At 65.2% G+C, this 24,707-nt stretch overlaps 1 protein-coding gene across 2 annotated transcripts; it reads left to right on the top strand.

Annotated features, from left to right (window-relative positions):
• On the top strand, positions 1–24,634 carry CD19 (CD19 molecule). Of its 2 annotated transcripts, XM_065591052.1 has the most exons (17): positions 1–311; positions 656–934; positions 7,743–7,976; positions 13,151–13,447; positions 14,002–14,094; positions 14,568–14,616; positions 14,944–15,014; positions 16,537–16,644; positions 18,626–18,676; positions 18,881–18,946; positions 19,830–19,889; positions 20,122–20,181; positions 20,551–20,622; positions 21,586–21,663; positions 21,759–21,845; positions 23,021–23,104; positions 23,223–24,634. In XM_065591052.1, the coding sequence occupies exons 1-17, from the start codon at positions 65–67 to the stop codon at positions 23,300–23,302; spliced, it is 2,016 nt and encodes a 671-aa protein (XP_065447124.1). In that variant the 5' UTR covers positions 1–64; the 3' UTR covers positions 23,303–24,634. The 2 variants fall into 2 exon arrangements, with proteins under 2 accessions (XP_065447124.1, XP_065447125.1); XM_065591053.1 differs by lacking the exon at positions 23,021–23,104.
• Positions 24,635–24,707: the final 73 nt, after the last annotated feature.

The raw sequence follows: 24,707 nt of genomic DNA, 5'->3' as shown, positions 1-24,707 counted from the left end.
CCATGACCCTTCCCCACCAGCTGCAGGGCCCAGCTACCCCCTGGGACCCTCTGCCGAGAACGTCATGGTCCAGGGCCCCGCCCGCCACAACCACAAGGCCCTGCTGGAAATAGCAGCCCTAGCTCTGGGCCCGCCCGCCCCTGGGGCCCTCCCCTCGCCAGGCGCCCGCCGCGGGGCCATTGCACTGGGCAAGGGGATGGCGCCCAAGCCGCACTGCCTCCTGCTGCTGACGCTGCTGGGCTGGGTGGTGGCGGCCGGGATCGGGGCCCACCCGAGGCAGGGGGAGACGGCCAGACGGGTCAATGCCACAGGTGGGAGGTTCTGGGGGAAGCAGTGGCCCAGGGAGACTGGGAGGAGGCTAAGGGGGGAGTAGGGGAGGGTCTGGGCCAGGGCTGGGCCCGGGTGATGTCTCAGGGCTGGGGGAGCCAGGGGGCGTGTGGGAGAGGCTGGCGAGCTGTGACAGGTGGAGGATGGGCCAGGCGGTGGCTGGACCGGGCTGGGGTGGGGGCATGGTGAGGGGGCTGGTCTGTGGGATCAGGCCACAGCAGGACTGGGGAAAGGTGGGGGGCTGTGACTGAGGGGGGAGGCTGGGAGGCCATGGCTGGGGAGGAGGCTGGTTCCCCATTTATGTGTCTCTTCTCCCCCTCTCTCCCAGAGTTGAAGGCTGCAGTCCTGCCCTGTGGGGAGTCCGGGGCTGTGTATGGGGACCCCCCCACTCAGCTGTCACTTTCCTGGCTGTGGAGGGGCCCATGGGGCCAGGAGCTGCTAAGTCTGAACGTGACCCTGGGGGAGCTGCCCCCCCGCACCAGGATTGGCATTGGGGCCCAGGGGTCCCTGGTGCTGCCCAACGTCTCCACCGCGGACGCAGGCGTCTACAGCTGCCAGTGGGACGGAGACAGCGGGGGGAACGTGCTGCTCAATGTGCCAGGGAACCGTGAGTCCGGGGGGATCAAGGGGCTCATCTGGGGGGCAGGGCAGTGGGGCAAGGTCTGGATGGAGGAGACAACTAGGGGGAAGGTGGTGGTTGGAGGGCGGGGTGGGGAGTTAGGGGGCAGGCACTGGAGGTGTGGGGCTGGCCTAGGGGACTAAGCCATGGCAGGCAGTGGGGTGGGGGGCAGAGTGCAGATGTGGGGGGCTGATCCAGGAGGCAGATAGTGTTTTGGGGAATGTTAGGGGGCTGATCCAGAGAGGGGAGGGGGCAGATCCAGGGGGGCAGTGTCAGGGACTCAAACGCCCCCTGTTCTGGGCTCTGTATGGCCCCTGGGAGTAGCCCCCCTTCAGCGTGACAGCCCCCTGCGAAGGTCACACTCCCTTAGGGATAGGTCCCCTGGCCCCGCTGCCTCCTGGAACCGCACCTCTGAGCTTTCAGCACGCCTGTCTCTGCTGTGGGCCCCTCGGGCAGTACCCTCGCTTGGCACCCCCCAGGGCCCCCACCCCCAGAGGGAACGATGCCCCCTGATCTCTAGCCTGCAGTGACTCAGACGGTGTAACACAGGTTTATTGAGCGTCTGAACCCAGCACCAGAAACTCTCCGGCCCCTCAGGCCTGGCCTCCCTCAGCATCATACATCTAGGTCTCTCCCCCATCCAGGTGGGCTCCGGCTGCTCCCCCTGCCCAGTACAGCCACCCCCTCCTTCCAGCTGAGCCCCCAAGATCATCTCCCCTTTGGCCCCTCCTCATCCTTTGTCTTCGGTCCCAGGTAAACAGGTCGCTGGGGCCCTCTCTCTTCCATCCTTTGTTCCCCTCTGGCTGGAACTGGCTGGTCAGGTCACCGGGGTCCTCTCTCCCAGTCGCTAGGGCCCCCCATCGCCAGGCCATTGTCCGGGGTCCTGGCTGCCAGGCGAGGTCACACTTGTTCCAACAACAACCCCTCTCCCACCGCCCGGTGCCATAGGAACAGCACGCTGTCCTACCAGCCCTTCTGCTTCCCTTGGGCCCTGGCTAGATTCTCCCTGGCCACACCCATGAGCTCCATGAGCTCTCCCCAGAATTTTCCTTTTGTCTTCCCCTCCCAGTGGCCCCTCATCAAGCCGAAGGGACCCTCACTCTCTTTCCAGACACCAACTCGAAAGGGGGGACCCCTGTGCATTTCTTGGGCCGTAAAGGTTCTGCAGCAGCCTTTGCCCGGTGTGCTGGCCTCTAGAGAGAGGTACCGCGCAGCCAGGTGCTACCACCAGTGGTACTTCTGGTGGAGCACCAGCTGCCTCCTGATCCCCCCAAGGTTTTGTTTCCCCCCAGGGAGCCCTGTCCCGGTAGCGGGTTCCTTCTCTCACATGGATCTTTCCCTGCGATCCTCCCCCAGGATCTTGCAACACCCTGGCCCGCAAGGGCCCTCAGCTTCTTCCAGGCAGGACCCTTCTGCTGCTGGATCTGGAATTCAGCTGCTGGGGTCGGGGCCTGGCCCCCGTTGCTGTGTCTGGGACAAAGCCTCGGTCTCAGCCCTGTTAAGCCCTGTCCCTGACCCTCGAGTGGGTCGGATGGCCATGACGCTGGATGTTCCCCTTTGGTGGGGGTTTTCCGTATTTCCCCGCTGGGAGGTCCCATGGTGACTCTCTCTCTGCATTGTGACGGGCCTGTTCCTTTGGGACTCCTCCCTGTTATCCCCTGCCCGAATGTTCACAAACTTGTCGGCCAGCTGGCCTGTGTGCTGTGGGTTCTCTGGCTTTTGGTCCATCAACCATCGCCTCAGGTCGGATGGGCACTGCTCATACACGTGCTCCAGTACGAATAGGTCAAGCTGGTCCTCTTTAGTTTGGGCCCCAGCTGTCCACTTGCGGGCATACCCCTGCGCCCGGTTGGCTAGTTGTAGGTATGTGACCTCACAGGTTTTACGCTGACTCCGGAACCTTTTCCGGCACATCTCAGGGGTCAGCCCAAACTCGCGGAGCAGGGCCTTTTTGAACAGTTCGTAGTCCCCTGTCTCCGCCCCTTTCAGTCGGCTGTACACCTCCCTGGCTGTGGGGTCCAGTGAGGGAATGAGAAACTGGAGCCTGTCTGCAGGGTCAACCTGGAGCAGCTCGCAGGTATTCTCAAAGGCCGTCAGGAAGGTATCCATGTCCTCCCCCTCCTTACGCTGGGCCAGGAAGCACTTATCAAAGCTCTTTGCAGTCTTGGGTCCCCCCTCGCTCACCGCAGCCGGGGCCCCACTGCTCCTCAGCCTGGCCAATTCCAGCTCATGCTGACGTCGTTTCTCCTTCTCTTCCCGCTCCTGCTTCAGTTCTTGCATCCTTAACTCAAGCTCTTCTCGTCTTATCTCCCATTCGCATTCCAGCCGTATCTGTTCCAGGGACAGGGAGCTCTGCCGGGACGATCCCCTGCTGGCTGCCGGGGTCGGGGTGCCCTCGGTATTCGCTGGGCTTCCCCCAACCCCTCCCCTAGGTATAGGTAGGCAGGGTCTCGGGATGTCCTCGGCAGCAGTCTGACCCCTCCCAGCCATGTCAGGCCCCAGGGCCCACGCTGCATCCGCCGGGCGGCTTCCCTCAGGGACAGGGCTCGGTTCATCCAAGCGATCCCTCTCCTCCAGCTGGGCAATGAGCTGTTCTTTGGTGGACCTCCCAATGCGCAGCCCCTTCTGCCTGCACAGCTCCACCAGGTCACTCTTAAGGCGTTTAGCATCCATCCTCCTGCTGGCCACTCGCCAGCCTGTGCGCTCCGCTTTCCACCATTCCCGGGGGACCCCTAGTGTGCTAGTCCTTCTTCAGGTCACCACCTCTTTGCCAGGGTCGAGCTGCAGACTCCTCCACCCCGGGACCGCTCGCTGCGATCCCCCAGGGACCCTGTTACTGCAACAGTCCTTCTCTCTGGTCACACACTCCCAGGGGTTAATCGCCCCCTGAACTGTCTCTCTCTGACTCTTCAGCACACCTAGTCCCCGTCGATCCTCCTTCGTTTTATTGCTCCCCAGTCACTTACTGCAGGAAGCGCCGTCCACGGGGTGCAGTAGATCCCACCTCTGCCACCAGTTGTCACGGAGTGTGGGGGGACACAAGGCCCTGCACCCCCGGCTTCCTGTGATTCACCATGACTCTCAGCCAGCCAGTAAAGCAGAAGGTTTATTTAGATGACAGGAACACAGTCCAAGACAGGTCTTGCAGGCACAGACAACAAGATCCCTCCCAGTTAGGTCCATCTTGGGGTCCCAGGGCCCCACAGCCCCCTTGGGAGGTCAGAGCCCTGTCTGCCTCCCAGCCATTCCACCAGCCAGCTCCTGAAACTCTCTCTCCAGCCTTTGTTCAGTTTCCCGGGCAAAGGTGTCACCTGGCCTCTAACCCCTTCCTGGGTTCTCATGTTACATGCTCAGGTATTCGCCTTCGGTCAGTCTCCCCTTCCCCAATGCAGACTATCCTAGCTGCACTCCCCTGTCAGCATTCAAAGACCACAGTAAGAACAGTCCCAGTTCGTCACACGTCCCTGCTAGCAAATTGTCTTTGACTCAGTTCTAGCTGCCAGCCAGGAACCTCTCGCTCCCCTGGTCCCTGCCAGCAGATTGTCTTTGGTACCGCTGCTCATCCAGCCAGGCACACACTCCTTTCTTCTCTAGCTCCACAAAGCAACTAACTACCGCTGTAGTCTGCAGCTCCTTTTCTAGGGCCCTCCTGGCCCCTGATTGGCCGTTCCAGCAGCCCCTCTGATTAATTGCTTCTTCATCACTCTAAGCCACTTGGAGCATCTCTCCACCACTCCTTCCCTGGGATGGGAGTGGCAGAATCCTGAGAGCTCCAGCAAGGGGCTGTTGGGCCTTGTTCACCCCATCACAGGGGGTTAGACAGCTGTGCCTGTCCGCCGGGTCAACCTGATTCAAATCACAAGCCTCCTCACAGGCAGTGCGGGAGGAATCGATATCCCCCCCCCCCACCCCATTACACCGGGGCACACTTCAGAATCTAGGCTTCCTGCAGAATTGGCACCTCGGGGTCCTTCCCCACTTACCCCGTGGCTGGTCCTCCTGGCCTGCCTCTCCTCCAGCTCATGTTTTCACTGCGAGCGGTCAGCTAACCTCCGCCCCTCCAGCTCCAGCTCCTGCACTCTCAGCTCCAGTTTCCATCTCTTCACATCCACTGGGGGGAGCCCAGGTTGGGAAGACCCCCTCCTGGCTGGGGAACTGAATCTGGCCCTCCTGCTGCTACCCTGACTGCCCCCTGCTACTCCCAGGCTCTCCGGGCATCCCAAAAGCCCCCCTGGGATCTGGAACTTGCTCCTTGGACTGGTCACTCTCTACCAGCCGGGCAATCAGCTGCTCCTAGGTAAGCCTCCCCACGCTCAGCCCTCTCCCCCTGCACAGACGTGCCAGGTCCCTCTTACGGAGATGGTTCTAGACCCTTTCCTTGCTGGTTCCTTCAATTCCCTCGTTTTATCCCTGGCAGCCACTCACTGCAAAGCGCCAGCGCTCGCAGCCAATTGTCTGTAGGGTGCATCCGCCAACCATCCTCTGCTACCATATTGTCACGGACTCACAGATTGTGCCCACTCTTGGCCCCGTACGGTCCCTGAAGGGAACCCCCTTCAGTGCGACAGCCCTTCTCGTGGGTGTCCACTCTCTCTCGGGGGTTAAGCCCCTCTGCCTCCTGGAGCCGCACCTCTCTGAGCCTTAGCACGCCTGTCTCTTGCCATGGGCCCCCTCAGGGAGTCCACTGGCTCTGGACCCCCGGGACCCGCATGCCCAGAGGGAGCGATGCCCCCAGATCTGCAGCCTGCAGCGACTCTCAGCCAGTGTCACACAGGAGGGTTTACTGAGCATCTGAACCCAGCACAGGCAGTTCTCAGGGCCCTCGGGCCTAGCCAGTCTCAGCACCTTATGTCTAGGTCTGTCCTGCATCCAGGTGGGCTGTGGCTATTCTGTCTCCCCCGAGTCCAGCAGCCCCCTCCTTCCAGCCGAGCCTCCTATATCCCCTCCCCCCTCGACCCCTCCTCCATCCTTTGTGTTCGGTCCCAGGTAAACAGGTCACTGGGGCCCTCTCTCCTCCATCCTCTGTTCCCCTCTGGCTGGAACCGGCTGGTCAGGTCACCGGGGTCCTCTTTCCTCATCCCATTGTCCTCCCACTGGCCAGAACTGACTGACTGCCAAGCTGGGGTGGGCCTCCTGGTCACCCGGTCACCAGTTGCTAGAGTCTCCCATCTCCAGGCCTCTGTCTGGGGTCCCAACTGCTAGGCAAGGTCATACCTGGTCCTTTGTAACAACAAACCCTCGCCCACCTCGTTAAACACGCAACACATAGGGAAACTGAGGCACACACTGTTCATGCAAAACACTAAGAAACCCCACCCACTTCATCACAGGCAGGCAGTAGGGGGAGGGGGTGATCCAGAGGGCAGTTGCCAGGGGGGCTGATTTGTGCGGGTCCTGGGAGCTGATCCAGGGGGGCAGGCGGGGGGGGGGGAGAGGGGCTGATCTGGGGTGAGGCAGTGTGGGGAGGGAGTCTGATCTGGGGGACAGGTGGTGGGGGGCTGATCCAGGGGGGCAGGCAGTGGGGGGCTGATCTGGGGGACAGGTGATGGGGCGTTGATCCATTGAGGCAGGCAGTGGGGGGCTGATTTGGGGGGCAGGGGGCAGGGGACCTGGGGGGGCAGGCAGTCGGGGGAGGAGGGCTGATCTGGGGGACAGGTGGTGGGGGGTTGATCCAGGGGGGCAGTAAGTAGGGGGCTGATTTGGGGGGCAGGTGGCGGGGGGCCTGGGAGCTCATCTGGGGGGGCAGGTGGTGGGGGACTGATTTGGGGGGGCAGGCGGCAGGGGACCTGGGGACTGATCCAGGGGAGCAGGCAGTGGGGGGCTGATTTGGGGGGCTGATTTGGGAGGCAGGGGACCTGGGGGCTGATCTGGGGGGCAGGCGGTGGGGGGAGGGTGGCTGATCTGGGGGTGAGGCAGTGGGGGGCTGATCCAGGGGGGCAGGTGGTGGGGGGAGGGTGGCTGATCCGGGGGCAAGCCGGTGGGGGGCTGATCCAGGGAGGCAGGCAGTGGAGGGAGGAGAGCTGATCTGGGGGACAGGTTGTGGGGGGCTGATTTGGGGGGCAGATGGCGGGGAGCCTGGGAGCTGATCCCGGGGGCCAGGCAGCGGGGGGCTGATTTGGGGGGCAGACGGCAGGGGGCCTGGGAGCTGATCCAGGGGGCAGGCAGTGGGGGGAGCAGGGCTGATCCAGGGGACAGGTGGTGGGGGGCTGATCCAGGGGGGCAGGCGGTGGGGGGAGGGTGGCTGATCTGGGGGACAGGTGGTGGGGGGCTGATCCAGGGGGGCAGGCAGTGGGGGGCTGATCTGGGGGACAGGTGATGGGGCGTTGATCCATTGAGGCAGGCAGTGGGGGGCTGATTTGGGGGGCAGGCGGCAGGGGACCTGGGGGCTGATCCGGGGGGCAGGCGGTGGGGGGAGGGCGGCTGATCCGGGGGTGAGGCAGTGGGGGGCTGATCCAGGGGGGCAGGTGATGGGGGGAGGGTTTGGGGGGCAGGCAGCAGGGGACCTGGGGACTCATCCAGGGGGGCAGGCAGTGGAGGGAGGAGAGCTGATCTGGGGGACAGGTTGTGGGGGGTTGATCCAGGGGGGCAGGCAGTGGGGGGCTGATTTGGGGAGCAGGCAGTGGAGGGAGGAGAGCTGATCTGGGGGACAGGTTGTGGGGGGTTGATCCAGGGGGGCAGGCAGTGGGGGGCTGATTTGGGGGGCAGGCAGCAGGGGACCTGGGGGCTGATCCAGAGGGCAGAGACTGGGTGGACACGGGGCTGGGCTGCAGTCTGAGCTCACTCTCACCCCTGCCAGGGGAGCTCTACATCTCTGGGACCCGGGGGGGGCAGGTCGTGCTCCCCTGCGCCGGGGGAAATGCCACTGCTGTGGACTGGTTCAGGGATGCAAACAACCAGTCGGTCAGCGCTGGCCCTCGGCACCAGCCCAACGGCAGCTCCCTGCTCATCGAGGGGCTGGAGTCAGGGGACGCCGGGCGGTACCATTGCCAGGCCGGGAACCAGAGCTGGACTGTGCAGCTGCACCTGGGAGGTGAGGGACCCTGCGGTGCCCCCGGCTAGAGTTACCGACTTTCTGATTGCAGAAAACTGAACATCCTTGTCCCGCCCCCTGCCCCTTCTCTGAGACCCCACACTCACTCCTTCCCCCTCCCTCCGTCGCTCACTCTCCCTCACCCGCTGGAGTGGGGCTGGAGATGAGGGGCTTGGGGTGCAGGACTCAGGGCTGGAGCAGGGAGTTGGTGTGTGTGGGGGTGTGTGGGCTCTGGAGTGGGGCTGGGGATGAGGGGTTTGGGGTAGGGGGGCTCAGAGCTGGGGCAGGGGTTTGGGGTGTGGGAGGGGGTGTGGACTCTGGGAGGGAGTTTGGGTGCGGGAGGGGGCTCAGGGCTGGGGCAGAGGGTTGGGTGCGGGGGGGTGAGGGCTGGGGAAGGCTGGGGATGAGGGGTTTGGGGTGGGGGGGCTCAGGGCTGGGGCAGAGGGTTGGGGTTGGGGGGCTGAGGGCTCCAGCTGGGGTCAGGGATGAGGGGTTTGGGGTGCGGGTTGTGGGCTCTGGGGGGGAGTTTGGCGGGGAGGAGGCACAGGGCTGGAGCAGAGGATTGGGGTGCGGGGGGGTGAGGGCTGTGGGGTGGGGCTGAGGCGTTTGGGGTGTGGATTGTGGGCTCTGGGGGGAGTTTGGGGGGGAGGAGGCACAGGGCTGGAGCAGAGGATTGGGGTGTGGGCTCTGGGGGGGAGTTTGGGTGCGGGATGGGGCTCAGGGCTGGGGCAGGGGGTTGGTGTGTGGGGAGGTGTGGGCTCTGGGGGGGAGTTTGGGTGTGTGGGGGGGCTCTGGGCTGGGGCAGGGGGTTGGTGTGTGGGGAGGTGTGGGCTCTGGGGGGGAGTTTGGGTGTGTGTGGGGGCTCTGGGCTGGGGCAGGTGGTTGGTGTGTGTGGGGGGGTGCGGGCTCTGGGGGGGAGTTTGGGTGCGGGATGGGGCTCAGGGCTGGGGCAGGGGGTTGGTGTGTGGGGGGGTGCGGGCTCTGGGGGGGAGTTTGGGTGTGGGAGGGGGATCCGGGCTGGGGCAGGGGGTTGGGGTGCAGGGGGGGTGAGGGCTGTGGGGTGGGGCTGAGGCGTTTGGGGTGCGGGTTGTGGGCTCTGGGGGGGAGTTTGGGTGCGGGACGGGGCTCAGGGCAGGGGCAGGGGGTTGGTGTGTGGGGGGGTGCGGGCTCTGGGGGGGAGTTTGGGTGCAGGATGGGGCTCAGGGCTGGGGCAGGGGGTTGGTGTGTGGGGAGGTGCGGGCTCTGGGGGGGAGTTTGGGTGCGGGAGGAGGCTCAGGGCTGGGGCAGGGGGTTGGGGTGTGGGGAGGTGCGGGCTCTGGGGGGGAGTTTGGGTGCGGGATGGGGCTCCGGGCTGGGGCAGGGGGTTGGTGTGTGGGGAGGTGCGGGCTCTGGGGGGGAGTTTGGGTGTGTGTGGGGGCTCTGGGCTGGGGCAGGTGGTTGGTGTGTGGGGGGGTGCGGGCTCTGGGGGGGAGTTTGGGTGCGGGATGGGGATCTGGGCTGGGGCAGGGGGTTGGGGTGCAGGGGGGGTGAGGGCTGTGGGGTGGGGCTGAGGCGTTTGGGGTGCGGGTTGTGGGCTCTGGGGGGGAGTTTGGGTGCAGGATGGGGCTCAGGGCTGGGGCAGGGGGTTGGTGTGTGGGGGGGTGCGGGCTCTGGGGGGGAGTTTGGGTGTGGGAGGGGGATCCGGGCTGGGGCAGGAGGTTGGGGTGCAGGGGGGGGTGAGGGCTGTGGGGTGGGGCTGAGGCGTTTGGGGTGCGGGTTGTGGGCTCTGGGGGGGAGTTTGGGTGCGGGACGGGGCTCAGGGCTGGGGCAGGTGGTTGGTGTGTGGGGAGGTGTGGGCGCTGGGGGGGAGTTTGGGTGCGGGAGGAGGCTCAGGGCTGGGGCAGGGGGTTGGTGTGTGGGGAGGTGCGGGCTCTGGGAGGGAGTTTGGGTGCGGGATGGGGCTCCGGGCTGGGGCAGGGGGTTGGTGTGTGGGGGGGTGCGGGCTCTGGGGGGGAGTTTGGGTGCGGGAGGAGGCTCAGGGCTGGGGCAGGGGGTTGGTGTGTGGGGAGGTGCGGGCTCTGGGGGGGAGTTTGGGTGTGTGTGGGGGGCTCCGGGCTGGGGCAGGGGGTTGGGGTGTGGGGAGGTGCGGGCTCTGGGGGGGAGTTTGGGTGCGGGACGGGGCTCAGGGCTGGGGCAGGTGGTTGGTGTGTGGGGAGGTGCGGGCGCTGGGGGGGAGTTTGGGTGCGGGAGGAGGCTCAGGGCTGGGGCAGGGGGTTGGTGTGTGGGGAGGTGCGGGCTCTGGGAGGGAGTTTGGGTGCGGGATGGGGCTCAGGGCTGGGGCAGGTGGTTGGTGTGTGGGGAGGTGCGGGCTCTGGGGGGGAGTTTGGGTGCGGGAGGAGGCTCAGGGCTGGGGCAGGGGGTTGGTGTGTGGGGGGGTGCGGGCTCTGGGGGTGAGTTTGGGTGTGTGTGGGGGGCTCCGGGCTGGGGCAGGGGGTTGGTGTGTGGGGGGGTGCGGGCTCTGGGGGGGAGTTTGGGTGTGTGTGGGGGATCCGGGCTGGGGCAGGGGGTTGGTGTGTGGGGGGGTGCGGGCTCTGGGGGGGAGTTTGGGTGTGTGGGGGGCTCCGGGCTGGGGCAGGGGGTTGGTGTGGGGGGGGTGCGGGCTCTGGGGGGGAGTTTGGGTGTGTGGGGGGGATCCGGGCTGGGGCAGGGGGTTGGTGTGTGGGGAGGTGTGGGCTCTGGGGGGGAGTTTGGGTGCGGGATGGGACTCAGGGCAGGGGCAGGGGGTTGGTGTGTGGGGGGGTGCGGGCTCTGCGGGGGAGTTTGGGTGCAGGATGGGGCTCAGGGCTGGGGCAGGGGGTTGGTGTGTGGGGAGGTGCGGGCTCTGGGGGGGAGTTTGGGTGCGGGAGGAGGCTCAGGGCTGGGGCAGGGGGTTGGTGTGTGGGGAGGTGTGGGCTCTGGGGGGGAGTTTGGGTGCGGGAGGAGGCTCAGGGCTGGGGCAGGGGGTTGGGGTGTGGGGAGGTGCGGGCTCTGGGGGGGAGTTTGGGTGTGTGGGGGGGGCTCCGGGCTGGGGCAGGGGGTTGGTGTGTGGGGGGGTGCGGGCTCTGGGGGGGAGTTTGGGTGTGGGGAGGGGATCCGGGCTGGGGCAGGGGGTTGGTGTGTGGGGAGGTGTGGGCTCTGGGGGGGAGTTTGGGTGCGGGAGGAGGCTCAGGGCTGGGGCAGGGGGTTGGTGTGTGGGGAGGTGTGGGCTCTGGGGGGGAGTTTGGGTGCGGGACGGGGCTCAGGGCAGGGGCAGGGGGTTGGTGTGTGGGGAGGTGCGGGCTCTGGGGGGGAGTTTGGGTGTGTGTGGGGGATCCGGGCTGGGGCAGGGGGTTGGTGTGTGGGGAGGTGTGGGCTCTGGGGGTGAGTTTGGGTGTGTGTGGGGGGCTCCGGGCTGGGGCAGGGGGTTGGTGTGTGGGGAGGTGTGGGCTCTGGGGGTGAGTTTGGGTGTGGGAGGGGGATCCGGGCTGGGGCAGGAGGTTGGGGTGCAGGGGGGGGTGAGGGCTGTGGGGTGGGGCTGAGGCGTTTGGGGTGCGGGTTGTGGGCTCTGGAGGGGAGTTTGGGTGCGGGACGGGGCTCAGGGCTGGGGCAGGTGGTTGGTGTGTGGGGAGGTGCGGGCGCTGGGGGGGAGTTTGGGTGCGGGAGGAGGCTCAGGGCTGGGGCAGGGGGTTGGTGTGTGGGGGGGTGCGGGCTCTGGGGGGGAGTTTGGGTGCGGGAGGAGGCTCAGGGCTGGGGCAGGGGGTTGGTGTGTGGGGAGGTGCGGGCTCTGGGGGGGAGTTTGGGTGCGGGAGGAGGCTCAGGGCTGGGGCAGGGGGTTGGGGTGTGGGGAGGTGCGGGCTCTGGGGGTGAGTTTGGGTGCGGGATGGGGCTCCGGGCTGGGGCAGGGGGTTGGTGTGTGGGGAGGTGTGGGCTCTGGGGGGGAGTTTGGGTGCGGGAGGAGGCTCAGGGCTGGGGCAGGGGGTTGGTGTGTGGGGGGGTGTGGGCTCTGGGGGGGAGTTTGGGTGTGTGTGGGGGGCTCCGGGCTGGGGCAGGGGGTTGGTGTGTGGGGGGGTGCGGGCTCTGGGGGGGAGTTTGGGTGTGGGGGGGGGCTCCGGGCTGGGGCAGGGGGTTGGTGTGTGGGGGGGTGCGGGCTCTGGGGGGGGAGTTTGGGTGCAGGATGGGGCTCAGGGCTGGGGCAGGGGGTTGGGGTGTGGGGAGGTGCGGGCTCTGGGGGGGAGTTTGGGTGCGGGAGGAGGCTCAGGGCTGGGGCAGAGGGTTGGGGTGTGGGGAGGTGCGGGCTCTGGGGGTGAGTTTGGGTGTGTGTGGGGGGGCTCCGGGCTGGGGCAGGGGGTTGGTGTGTGGGGAGGTGCGGGCTCTGGGGGGGAGTTTGGGTGTGTGTGGGGGGCTCCGGGCTGGGGCAGGGGGTTGGTGTGTGTGGGGGTGCGGGCTCTGGGGGGGAGTTTGGGTGTGTGGGGGGGCTCCGGGCTGGGGCAGGGGGTTGGTGTGTGGGGGGGTGCGGGCTCTGGGGGGGAGTTTGGGTGTGTGTGGGGGCTCCGGGCTGGGGCAGGGGGTTGGTGTGTGGGGGGGTGCGGGCTCTGGGGGGGGAGTTTGGGTGTGTGGGGGGGATCTGGGCTGGGGCAGGGGGTTGGAGCACAGAATGGGGTTCAGGCTGCAGGCTCCGGGTGGTGCTGACATCAGGCAGCTCTGGAGAAGCAGACGGCATGTCCCTCCGGCTCCTAGGCATAGAGGACAGGGGGTCCGCGTGCTGCCTGCGCCCGCAGGCACCTCCCCCATGGCTCCCATTGGCTGTAGTTCCCGGCCAATGGGAGCTGCGGAGTCGGTGCTTGGGGTGGAGGTATCGCACGGAGCCCCCTTGGCTGCCCCCGCACCTTAGAGCCGAGGGACATGTTGCCGCCTCCTGGGAGCTGCGTGAAGCCGGGCAGGGAGCCTGCCAGCCCTGCTCCAACCGGACTTCTAATGGCCAGGTCAGTGGTGCTGACCGGAGCCGCCAGGATCCCTTTTCGACCGGGTGTTCCAGTCGAAAACCGGACACCTGGCAACCCTAGTTCCTGCTGACACCCCGGCACCCCGATCGCCTTCTGCCCTCTGCTCCTGCCTTCCTGCCCTACAACCCCCCAGGCCCTTCCCCTCCCAGCCCTGACCGTCCCTGTTCCCCGCAGGGGAGCCGTCGTTCTCGGTGCTGGCGGGGGACACGGCCTGGCTCCCCTGCAATGGCTCCATGCCGGACGCCTGGGTCCAAGGCTCCCTGGCCTGGAAGCGGCTGGGCCCGGGGGGCTCATGGAAGCAGCTGGTGGAACTGGCGACTCGGCGCCACGGGGCCTACATGTTCCAGCTCGCCCTGGGCACCGGGGCAGCCCTGGTGCTGCCGGCAGTGACGCTCGACCAGGCCGGGACTTACCGCTGCATCCGGGGCAACCACAGCCACGCCGTGGAGCTGGAGGTCACGGCCCGCACAGGTAGGGGGCAGAGTGACCGGGGGTGTCACAGCCTGCACAGGTAGGGAGCAGAGTGATCGGGGGGGGGGGGGGTCACGGCCCGCACAGGTAGGGGGCAGAGTGACCGGGGGGGGCACAGCCCATACAGGTAGGGGGCAGAGTGACTGGGGGTGTCACGGCCTGCACAAGTAGGGAGCAGAGTGACCATGGGGTGTAGAGTGGGTTGTGGGGCAGGAGGGTGACGATGTCTCTGCCCAAGGGGTGGGGAAATTAGTGGGGGTGGGTACAGGGGGGCAGTAGCGAGGGAGATATGGGGAGGACATGGGGGGGTGAGGCCAGGCCCGTGACGATGTCTCTGCCCAGGAGGGTGGGGAAATTAGTGGGGGTGGGTACAGGGGGGCAGTAACGAGGGAGATATGGGGAGGACATGGGGGGGTGAGGCCAGGCCTGTGACGATGTCTCTGCCCAGGAGGGTGGGGAAATTAGTGGGGGTGGGTACAGGGGGGCAGTAACGAGGGAGATATGGGGAGGACATGGGGGGGTGAGGCCAGGCCCGTGACGATGTCTCTGCCCAGGAGGGTGGCAGCCCTGGATCGTGGGGGCTGCGGCACTTGGATACGTTGCTATTGGCCTGGCCTCCCTGTTTGGATACTACCAGATCCGCCGAGGTGAGTGGGGGGCTGGGACACCCCCAGTCCCTGCCCCACATCTCAGGCTCTCCTTGTAGCCCTGCCTCCCCAGCCCGCTCTGTGCTGTGGGGTGGGTGGATGTGACTGGGCTCAGCCCTCAGGGCTCTGGGGAGGGGGTCCCCACTGTGGGGGGCGCCTCCCCCCCAGACGGTACCTTCAGTCTTGGGGTGATGACCCTGGCCATAGGGAGCAGAGGTCAGGCGGGGGCAGAGTGGAACAGGTGCTGGGTGCGGGAGCGGGGCTGGCTGGGTGGGGGAGGTGGGCTGGCTGGGTGGGGGAGGGTGCTGCATGGGGTGTGGAGGTTTTGGCGAGTGGCTGGTTGGGAGGAGGGGTGCTGAGTGAGGTGGCTGAGTGGGGGAGGAGCACTGGGTGCTGGGGGCACTGGGGGGTGGCTGGGGGCTGGGGGGGGACTGGCTCCCCTGTGCCCCCCTCACCGCCCTGTCCGGTTCCAGCCCTGCAGACCAGGAGGAGGAGGAAACGCCTGATGGATCCGGCCAGGAGGTGACCTGGGTGGGGAGAACCTGCTACCTGGGGTGGGGAGGGAGGGTCTGTGCCCCGGGCGGGATGGGGGTGTCTCTGGGAGCCAGAAGGGGGGTCTGTGTGGGCTGTGGGGAGGGGGCTGCTGTAAGCAGGAAGGTCCCTGGCTGGAGGAGGCTCTGGGGTGTCTGGCAGCCAGGGACAGGATGTCTCTGACCCATGCGGTGTCTGTGGGGTGTCTCTGGGAGCGGTGGGGGGCAGGGTGGGCCGGGGTTTCTGCCTGGCAGTGGCAGGGGTGTGTGTGCGGAGTTTGTGATTCTGATTTCCTGGTGATGATTACTCCATTTCCAGGTTTTTCAAGGTGACTGGGAACGGGGCTCACACCCCTTACGGGAATGTCCTGCCCCTTGCAGACATCACTGGTGAGTGCCCCTGCCCCCCAACACCTTCTACCCAGCACCCCAACAGCCACTGCCCCCCAACACCTTCTACCCAGCCCCCCAACAGCCACTGCTCCCAACACCTTCTACCCAGCCCCCCCAGCCCCCCAACAGCCACTGCCCCCCAACACCTTCTACCCAGCCCACCAACAGCCATTGCTCCCAACACCTTCTACCCAGCGCCCCCAGCCCCCCAACAGCCACTGCCCCCCAACACCTTCTACCCAGCACCCCAACAGCCACTGCCCCCCAACACCTTCTACCCAGCCCCCCAACAGCCATTGCTCCCAACACCTTCTACCCAGCGCCCCCAGCCCCCCAACAGCCACTGCCCCCCAACACCTTCTACCCAGCACCCCAACAGCCACTGCCCCCCAACACCTTCTACCCAGCCCCCCAACAGCCATTGCTCCCAACACCTTCTACCCAGCGCCCCCAGCCCCCCAACAGCCACTGCCCCCCAACAGCTTCTACCCAGCCCCCCAACAGCCATTGCTCCCAACACCTTCTACCCAGCACCCCCAGCCTCTGCCCCCCACAGGAACATCCTGCCCCCAGCAGACACCCCCAGTGCGTGGCCCCTGCCTCCACTGGGTCCCCCAACACCCCAATGGCTCCTTTTGCCCCCCAACACACACCCTGCCTGCCACAAGAACAGTCTGACCCTTCAAACACAGCTGGTGACTGTCCCCCACACCCTATTGCCCCCCTGCTTCCCCACTCTCTACAGGAACACTCTGCCCCCCAGGTGAGTGCCCCCCCCATATTTTCATAGCGATCAAGGCCCAAAGAGGCTATTGGATCAGCCTGACCCCCTGCGTATCACAGCCCATTGTAACCCCCCCCCCATATGGACCCGTTGCACTGAAGTGGTTTAGTCCCAAGGAGGCTGAGCTGTTGTGGCCCCAGGCAGAGAATGGGGGAGCCTGGGGTGCCCCCAACGCCTGCAGCAGCCCATGGTCCCCCAGTGTCCCAGCCAATCTGACCTGGGGAAAGAATCTTTCCTGACCCTGCAAAGGGTCACTCTGAGCACAGGAGCCAGCCCCACCAGCCAAGTGTGTCGGGACTCACCTCAGAGCCTGCCCGCCCGGTGTCCCCTCCCCAGTGGGGCCAGTCCCTGGTGCTTCAGAGGAAGGTGAAATAAAACTGAGAATCCAGCCAGCCAAAGGGGGACAAGTTCCTTCCTGACCCTGCAAGTGACAGGCCACAGCCCTGAGGCATGCGACTGAATCACAGGCATTGTCTTAATGCAGAGCCCCCCTCGCCTTGTGTACCCTCACTCCAGTCACCCAGGGAGCCGCATCCCCATAGTCAGCCCAGGGAGGGGCGTGCTGATGCCCTGCTTCAATCCAACTCCAGAGCTTGTGGGGCTCGATCCCAGGGATGGCCAGTTGCCACATCTGGCTGCATTGACCCCCTTCTCCCTGCTCCTGCCCAGGCCAGCTGGTGTGACTCCCCCGTCCATGCCGCCCTTCCCTCACTGTGCATCTTCTGGTGTTCCCAGGTGTAAGGCAGACGGATGCAGTGCCCTATGAGAACGTGGCACCGGGTGCAAGAGGGCAGGGGCGGCCACTGCCTGCAGAGGGGCCCATCAGTACTGTCGAGTCAGAGGGTGAGTATCAGACCCCCCCCGGGGTGACCCCAACCCAGCCCCCCCTCGCCCCCCGGCTCTCCAAGCACTGCAGGAGTGGGGTGCAGAGAGGGGGCAGGGGAACAGACTGGGAGGATGGGAGTGATGGGGGCACATATTGGGGTGGGGTGTGTGACGGGATCCTCGGGGTGCAGCCTGGGACCGTGGGACCACTGTGCACCCTGAACTGTCTCCAGCCTGGGCTGTCTCTCACAATGTCTTGCTAATGACCAGCAGCAAACCCCCTCCAGGCGCTGTGATCACTCAGCACAACAGCATGTGGAGCCCCACACCCAGCTAACTTGCATTAATGCTCCCAGAGCCACTCATGAATCTCGCAGAGAAAGGCACCTGCCAAATCTTCCCAGCTCCCAGCCTTGTACCTCAGGAATATATCGTCTTGCGCTGCTCAAGACGAGCAATGCAAATTTATTAATTGGTTCCCCAGCCTTTGTAAATCTGAGCAGATTTACTAAATCCTTCACACAAACTCACTGGGAAAGATAAGCAGTTAAACAAGTGTATTGACTACAAAAGATAGATTTTAAGTGATATTAAGTGCAGGGCCGGCTCCAGGTTTTTTGCTGCCCCAAGCACATGCTTGGAATGCTGGTGCCTAGAGCCGGCCCTGATTAAGTGATAGGCAGAGTTAGTTACCAAAAGAAATAAAATATAAGGTCACAGTCTAAACTCTCAACCCTATTAGACTGTGCAACATCTAGATTACGCAGTTTTTCTCACTTCACTGGATATTGCAGTTCCTAGTACACAGATTTCACCCTCAGTTGGGGTCTTCAGAGTGTCCTTGTTGCTTGCAGCGTAGGTGGGGGGAGGAGAAAGGCCCAGCGTGGGGCCCCTGTGTCTGGTTCATACCCTCAGTCCATGGGCTTGGGACACACAAGGCCAGGCCTGTCTGGGGGCGTTGCTGAGTCCCCAGGCCAGGCTGAGCAATTCCCCTGGTGGGGCCTCGTGCAGGTGAGTCATTGCGTTGTAGCTCCCTTGCTAGACAATGGCTGGTGATGGGCTGTTTCACACCCTGCCCAGGTGTTGGTTACTTTCCTGGCTGTTGCCTCTGGGGAGCCAATATCTGGCTGATTCCCCAACTCACAGCACGTTCTCAGTGGTACCTGATGACAGAACAAGGAGTAATGGTCTCAAGTTGCAGTGGGGGAGGTCTAGGTTGGATATTAGGAAAAACTTTTTCACTAGGAGGGTGGTGAAGCACGGGAATGGGTTCCCTAGGGAGGTGGTGGAATCTCCTTCCTTAGAGGTTTTTAAGGTCAGGTTTGACAAAGCCCTGGCTGGGATGATTTAGTTGGGAATTGGTCCTGCTTTGAGCAGGGGGTGGGACTAGATGACCTGAGGTCCCTTCCAACCCTGATATTCTATGATTCTATGACAACCACACAACACAATCTCATAACTTCCTATGCACTAAAGATACACATCTATGGATAGAGAAATGACTCTCAGCAGATCATAACCTTTCCCTTGATACCTTACAAGGCCTGCTTTCTATGTGAGATCACAATTAGATAAAAATGAGGAATATGGGGGTTACAGGACGCTCCCCCAAGGTATAGAATGTCACAGGCTGTGATGGGGCTACAGCCAGATGAATGGTTGGGGGGGTACTGAGGGGGCAGGGGCACACAGTGGGAGAAAGGGGGGGTAATGGGGGCCCAGACGGGATGGGGGCAGCAATGGGGGCCAGCCACAATCAGGAAGAGCCAGGAAGGGGGGTCATGGGCCACAAAATGGGGTGATGGCCAGACAGGGGAGTGATTGGCATGGGGTGCAGTGGGTGGGAGGGGCAGGGGGACTACAAGGACAGATGGGGGAGGGGGATCCTTGCCCCCCAGGGGGCCCTATGGAGCGAGAGATGGCAGCTCAGCACAGGGAGGGACCAGAGTAAAGGGACTGGGGGGCACAAGACCCACATTGACACCCCCTCTCCCCACAGATGAGGAGGAGTACGAGCACCCGGACAGTGAGGAAGAACCAGCACCCGAGGGTGAGTGGGGGGCAGGAGAGGCGGGGAGCTGGGGTTAGAGAGGGGGGTTGGGGGCATGACAGGGCAGCGATGGAGTGGAGGGGGGCGCTGGGAGGGGACAGGATGGGGGGCATGGGGAAGGGTGATGGGAAGGGGTGGGGCTGCCCCCCCACCCCAGGGCCATGGTTTGGGGTCACCTGCTCTGTTTTTCTCTCCTGGCTCCAGATGGCGATGGCTATGAAAACACCAATGGGGACATGAAACTGTGCATGGGGGACAAAGGCTCCAGCGGTAACAGCCCCCCTAAAACCACCCCCGGCTCCCCCACCCTCACCCTGCACCACCCACTGCACAGGGGATGAGACGGGACTGACCCCCCTGAGCCAGCCAGTCCCTGCCCTGGGGCCGTACGGGAGCCGGCGCCCCCTAAAGGGGAACGGCCCCGTGTCCCATTCCCTGCCTCCCTGAGCCAGCCAGTCCCTGCCCTGGGGCCAGATGGGAGCTGGCGTCCCCTAAAGGGGAACGGCCCGTGTCCCATTCCCTGACCCCCTGAGCCAGCCAGTCCCTGCCCTGGGGCCAGATGGGAGCTGGCGTCCCCTAGAGGGGAAAGGCCCCGTATCCCATTCCCTGCCTCCCTGAGCCAGCCAGTCCCTGCCCTGGGGCCAGATGGGAGCTGGCGTCCCCTAAAGGGGAACGGCCCGTGTCCCATTCCCTGCCCCCTGAGCCAGCCAGTCCCTGCCCTGGGGCCAGATGGGAGCTGGCGTCCCCTAAAGGGGAACGGCCCGTGTCCCATTCCCTGCCTCCCTGAGCCAGCCAGTCCCTGCCCTGGGGCCGGATGGGAGCTGGCGTCCCCTAAAGGGGAACGGCCCCGTGTCCCATTCCCTACTCCCCTGAGCCAGCCAATCCCTGCCCTGGGGCCAGATGGGAGCTGGCGTCCCCTAAAGGGGAACGGCCCCGTGTCCCATTCCCTGACCCCCTGAGCCAGCCAGTCCCTGCCCTGGGGCTGGGTGGGAGCTGGCGCCCCCTAGAGGGGAAAGGCCCCGTATCCCATTCCTCACTTCCTCAGTCTTTCTGGCCCTAGTCTGCATTGGGGCCTGCAATCTCCACAGGGGGCGAAGCTCAGGGCCTGTTTAGGGGCATCCGCTCCCCTGACGCCCTCCCATCCTTCCCCCAGACGGCGCCTGCTACGAGAACAGTCTGGAGGAGAACAGAGCAGGAGGCAACTGGACTTCAGGTAATGGGGGCACTTGGATGGGGGGGCAGAGCTGAGAGCGGGGTCCTGGCTGGGGAATGGGGGGCAGGGCTGAGAGCAGGGTCTCGGGGGGGGGGTGAGGCTGTGGTGTGGCAGGGTGCAGGGCTGAGTGTGGAGTTTCGGGGGGTCTCCCCTGGGCTGAGAGAGCCCCCTGCCCTGCACCCCCAGTTCCCTGTATCTCTCACTTACTGGTCTCCCTCCTCCCGGTCCCCAGATGCTGCCCACTACACAAATGCTCGCCAGAGCCCCGGGGCCGAAGACCAGGTCTCTGAAGGTAACAGTGTGGGGTGCTGGTGGGGGGCTACCCTGAGGCCACACCCCACTCCCAGGCATCCCCCAGGGTGGGAGGGGCCCATCACCCTGGGGTTTGGGGGTGGGTGGGGATCTGCGCGCCCAGGGCAATGGTTTCCCAGGGTCCAGAGCATCGCCCTGGTAACAACACCCCTGGCAACCCATTCATCACCCCGGTAACGGCTCCCCTGGTGACACTGGCCTATGGCCCCAGGTAATGGGATCCCTGGTCACTCCAGGCAGTCCAGGGGCTTGCCCTCCCCCCCCCAGTAGGGTGCCCCTGCCCCACAAGCCCATCGGAGGGGAGCAGGCAGGGGCTGCTGCTGACAGGGACCTGCCCCTGTGTTGGCAGACAGCGAGTGTTACGAGAACACGGAGGAGGACAGCGCCCCGCTGAGCCCTGGAGCTGCGCGGCTCGTAACAGGTGATGGGCTCAGGGATTGTGGGGTCCCTGGGTGGGGGGGCTCGGGGTCAGTCTTCCCCCCCAGGATCTGCGTGTGTCTGGGATCTCAGGGTGCCTATAAGGGGCACTGTGTGTGTGTGTGAATCCCATGGAGCCTGTAGGGGGCGTTGTGCGTGTGTGTGTGGGGGGGTGAGTCCCGGGGTGCCTGTAGGGGGCACTGTGTGTATGGGATCCCAAGGTGCCTGTAGGGGGCACTGTGTGTGTGTGTGAATCCCCTGGAGCCTGTAGGGGGCATGGTGTGTGTGTGTGTGGGGGGGTGAATTCCAGGGTGCCTGTAGGGGGCACTGTCTGTGTGTTTATGGGGGATTCCGGGATGCCTATAGGGGGCGCTGTGTTTGGAGGGGGATCCTGAAGTGCCCATAGGGAGTGCTGTGTGTGTTTGTGCGTGTGTGTGTGAATCCCAGACCGCCCATAGGGGGCACTGTGTGTGTGTGTGTGTGTGTGTGAAACCTGGGGTGCCTGTAGGGGACGCTGTGTGTTTCTGTGTGTGTGAATCCTGGGGTGCCTGTAGAGGGCGCTGTGTGTGTGGGGTGAATCCCAAGGTGCCTGTATGGGATGCTGTGTGTGTGTGTGTGTGAATCCCAGAGTGCCTATAAGGGCATTGTGTGTGGGGAGGGTGAATCCTGGGTTGCCTGTAGGGGGCGCTGTGTGTGTGTGTGTGTGTGTGTGTGTGTGTGTGTGTGTGTGAATCCTGGGTTGCCTTTAGGGAGCTCTGTGGGGGTGTGTGTGAATCCCGGGGTGCCTATTGGGGGTGCTGTATGTGTGTGGGGGTGAATCCCAGGGTGCCCTTAGGGGGTGAAGTCTGGGGTGTGGTGTGTGTGTGTGGATCCTGGGGTGCCTGTAGGGGGCGCTGTGTGTGTGGCTCCCGGGGTGCCTGTAGGGGGTGCTGTGTGGCCTCACCCAGTGGCTGGTCTCTGCCCCCAGACCTGCGGATGCTGCTGCTGGGTGCGTGTGAGGAGCCGGAGCGGGATCGGCAGGACGGACACAGCGAGGGCTCTGCTGGTGAGAGGGGCTGGAAGCTCTCCCGGGGGGGGGGGGGGGGGGCTGGGGCGAGAGGGTCCCCTGACCTTTCCCTGATGCCCCCTTGTTCCCCACAGGCTCCCAGGCCTATGAGGAGATGGCCGGGGCTCTGTATGCAGCCCCCGCCCGGCACCTCCGCCTCCGGGACCGCAGCCAGGAGGAAGGTGAGCTCTAGGAACGGGGCTGAGACCCCAATATCCCACTCAGGGTCACCCGCGTTGTCACGGAGTCCCTGGGCGATGCGCTGGAACTGCTCCCCACAAAGCCAGTCAGGACTCTGGGGAGCCTCCTCTCCCTCGGAGCAGACTGTCTTCACGGCAAGGAGCTCACCCGGCTTCACCTCCTGGGTCTCTCCTGGGAGCATTCAGCATATGCCCCTCCGTGCGCTTCCCACAGCGAGTCCGCCCAGGTGGGTCCTGGGGAAGCCAAAGGGTCCTTCACCCCCACTTCGCAGTCAGACGTGACTCTCAGCCAGCCAGTAACACAGAGGTTTATGAGATGACAGGAACATGGTCTAAAACAGAGCTTGTAGGTCCAGCGAACGGGACCCCTCCGCCGGGTCCATTCTGGGGCCCAGTGAGGCAGACCCCCGTCTGCCCTCCCTTCCAGTCCCCAGTTAGCTCCAAACTCCAACCCCCTCCAGTCCCTCCTTCTCTCGGCTTTGTCTCTTTCCTGGGCCAGGAGGTCACCTGATCTCTTTGTTCACCTTTAGCTATTTCCTTGCAGGGGGGGAAGGGCCCCAGCCATTTGTTGCCAGGGAGACAGAGTGTCAGTGATTTATGCACACTGGCCTTTATCCCTCCACCTAGAGACTTAAGAAATGCATAGGGGAAACTGAGGCACCCACACAGTATTCAGAGGAAACGTTAACAGTCCCACTTCATCACACGCATATCCCAGCACACCAAGCCCCCTTACCTGGGGTCACCTCCATATCTCAGCCCCCCGAGTCTCCCTTCCTGGGGTCACCCCATATCCTAGTGCCCTGAGCCCCCTCCCTGGGTCACTCCCATACCCCAGCACCCTGACACCCCTGAGGTCACCCCATCTCCCAGCCCCCCTCCCAGGGGTGACCCCAATAACCCAGCATGCAGGGACCATCCCTGGCCTTGGGGCCCCCACACCAGGCCCTCTCCCTGATGCACCCAAGATGTTTCTGCCCCCACCACACCAGCTGCCCCCCCCAGGGCCAGGGGTGCAGGGGGAGGCTCCCCAGGAGAAGGGCTGGGAGGGGCTCAGCCCTCCACCTCCCTCACCGGAGATGAGATGTGTATGGGGGGGCGGAGTGGGGGCAACAGCCCCCCCAGGCCCTGGCTCTGAGCCCAGCTCCCGTCCGCAGATGCCGATTCCTACGAGAACATGGAGGGGGGGCCAGGCTGCGTCCTGCCCCCCCGGGAGGGGAGCCTGGAGCTGCGAGGAGACGGTGAGTGATGGGTGGGTGGTGGTGAGATGGGCACTGGGGGGTACCCGGGGCAGGGCCTGGGGGCAGAGGTCAGTGGCGGGGGCGCCCCTGGGCTCTCACCTGTTTTCTCTCATTGCAGCTGCGGGGCTCAGGGCCCCAGGGCCCGTGGGAGCTGAACCCGCCAGGCGGGCGGTGCCCCGAAGCCTGACTCGGGACTAGGAGACGCCGCCCCTGGGCCGAGACAGGCAGCGAGTGTAGCTGAGCCCACGAGCACAGGGCTCTCGGGGAGGGCCCCGCGCCCCCATGGATCCGCTCCCCATCCCACGTCCTGGGCCCCGCTGCCGGGGACGACCCCAAGGCTGCGGGGGGCCCGTGGGCTCTGGGAGCTGTGCCGCAGGGCTCCAGACACTGTTTCCATGGCTCTGCCATGGCCAGCTGCCGACACCGTGCCCCCAGGTGCCTCTGGCCTGCCCCCGCCCCGGGCTCGGCTGCCCCACACGGGCAGCTCCATCCAGCTGGGCTGGACCGCATTCCCTCGGCGCCTGACACGTGCATGTCCAGGCTGGGGACAGGGCCCCCCCAGTGCCTGTACCCCCTATGACATGCTGGGGACAGGGCCCCCCAGTGCCTGTACCCCCCCCCGATGACACGCTGGGGACAGGGACCCCCCCAGTACCTGTACCCCCCATGACATGCTGGGGACAGGGCCCCCCAGTGCCTGTACCCCCCCGATGACACGCTGGGGACAGGGAACCCCCAGTACCTGTACCCTCTATGACATGCTGGGGACAGGGCCCCCCAGTGCCTGGACCCCCTATGACATGCTGGGGACAGGGCCCCCCCAGTGCCTGTACCCCCCCCCGATGACACGCTGGGGACAGGGCCCTCCCGATGACATGCTGGGGACAGGGCCCCCCAGTGCCTGTACCCCCCCCCCCGATGACACGCTGAGGACAGGGCCACCCCAGTACCTGTACCCCCCAATGACACACTTGTGTACAGCCCCCCCCCCATGTCTGTACCCACCACCCCATTACACGCTGGGGACGGACAGGTTGGCCCCAGCACCAGTACACACCCTCCTGAGCAGCAATTTCTCCCCACACATCTCCACTGCCCCTTGGCCTGATGTGTACGCAGGGGCGGCTCTATGTGTTTTGCCGCCCCAAGCACGGCAGGCAGGCAGCTTTCAGCGGCGCACCTGCGGGAGGTCCCCGGTTCCGCGGCTTCCGCGTACCCATCGCCGAATTGCCGCCGAAGCCGCAGGACCAGTGGACCTCCCGCAGGCATGCCGCCGAAGGCAGCCCGACTGCCGCCCTCGCAGGGACAGGCAGACCGCCCCCCGCGGCTTGCCGCCCCGGGCACACGCTTGCTGCGCTGGTGCCTGGAGCCGCCCCTGTGTGTATGAAGAGCGGGGGCCACGGCAGGCAACATGCCCCCCAAACATCCTACCCCCCCCACCCCAGTGTGCCCCCATCCGTAATAAATCCTATTATCCTTGGCCTGAGTTTGTGTCACTGGGGTCAGGTTACAGCCAGAAGTGGGAAGGGCGTGGAGTTGGGGGCGGGGTTGGGAGTCAGGACTCCTGAGTTCTATCCCTGGCTCAGGGGGTCTAGTGGTTAGA

The sequence above is a fragment of the Chrysemys picta genome, chromosome 4 (genome assembly GCF_011386835.1).
Source record: "Chrysemys picta bellii isolate R12L10 chromosome 4, ASM1138683v2, whole genome shotgun sequence".
NCBI lineage: Eukaryota > Metazoa > Chordata > Testudines > Emydidae > Chrysemys > Chrysemys picta.
The sequence above is the reverse complement of the archived record's forward strand: the minus strand, read 5'-3'. Positions and strand labels throughout refer to the sequence as shown.

Coding starts and splice junctions, on each gene's coding strand:
- CD19 (XM_065591052.1), top strand. CDS start 65: ATGGTCCAGGGCCCCGCCCGCCACAACCACAAGGCCCTGCTGGAAATA. Junction 14,617..14,943: donor CTGATGGATCCGGCCAGGAG/GTGACCTGGGTG, acceptor CTCCATTTCCAG/GTTTTTCAAGGTGACTGGGA. Junction 16,645..18,625: donor CAGTACTGTCGAGTCAGAGG/GTGAGTATCAGA, acceptor CTCTCCCCACAG/ATGAGGAGGAGTACGAGCAC.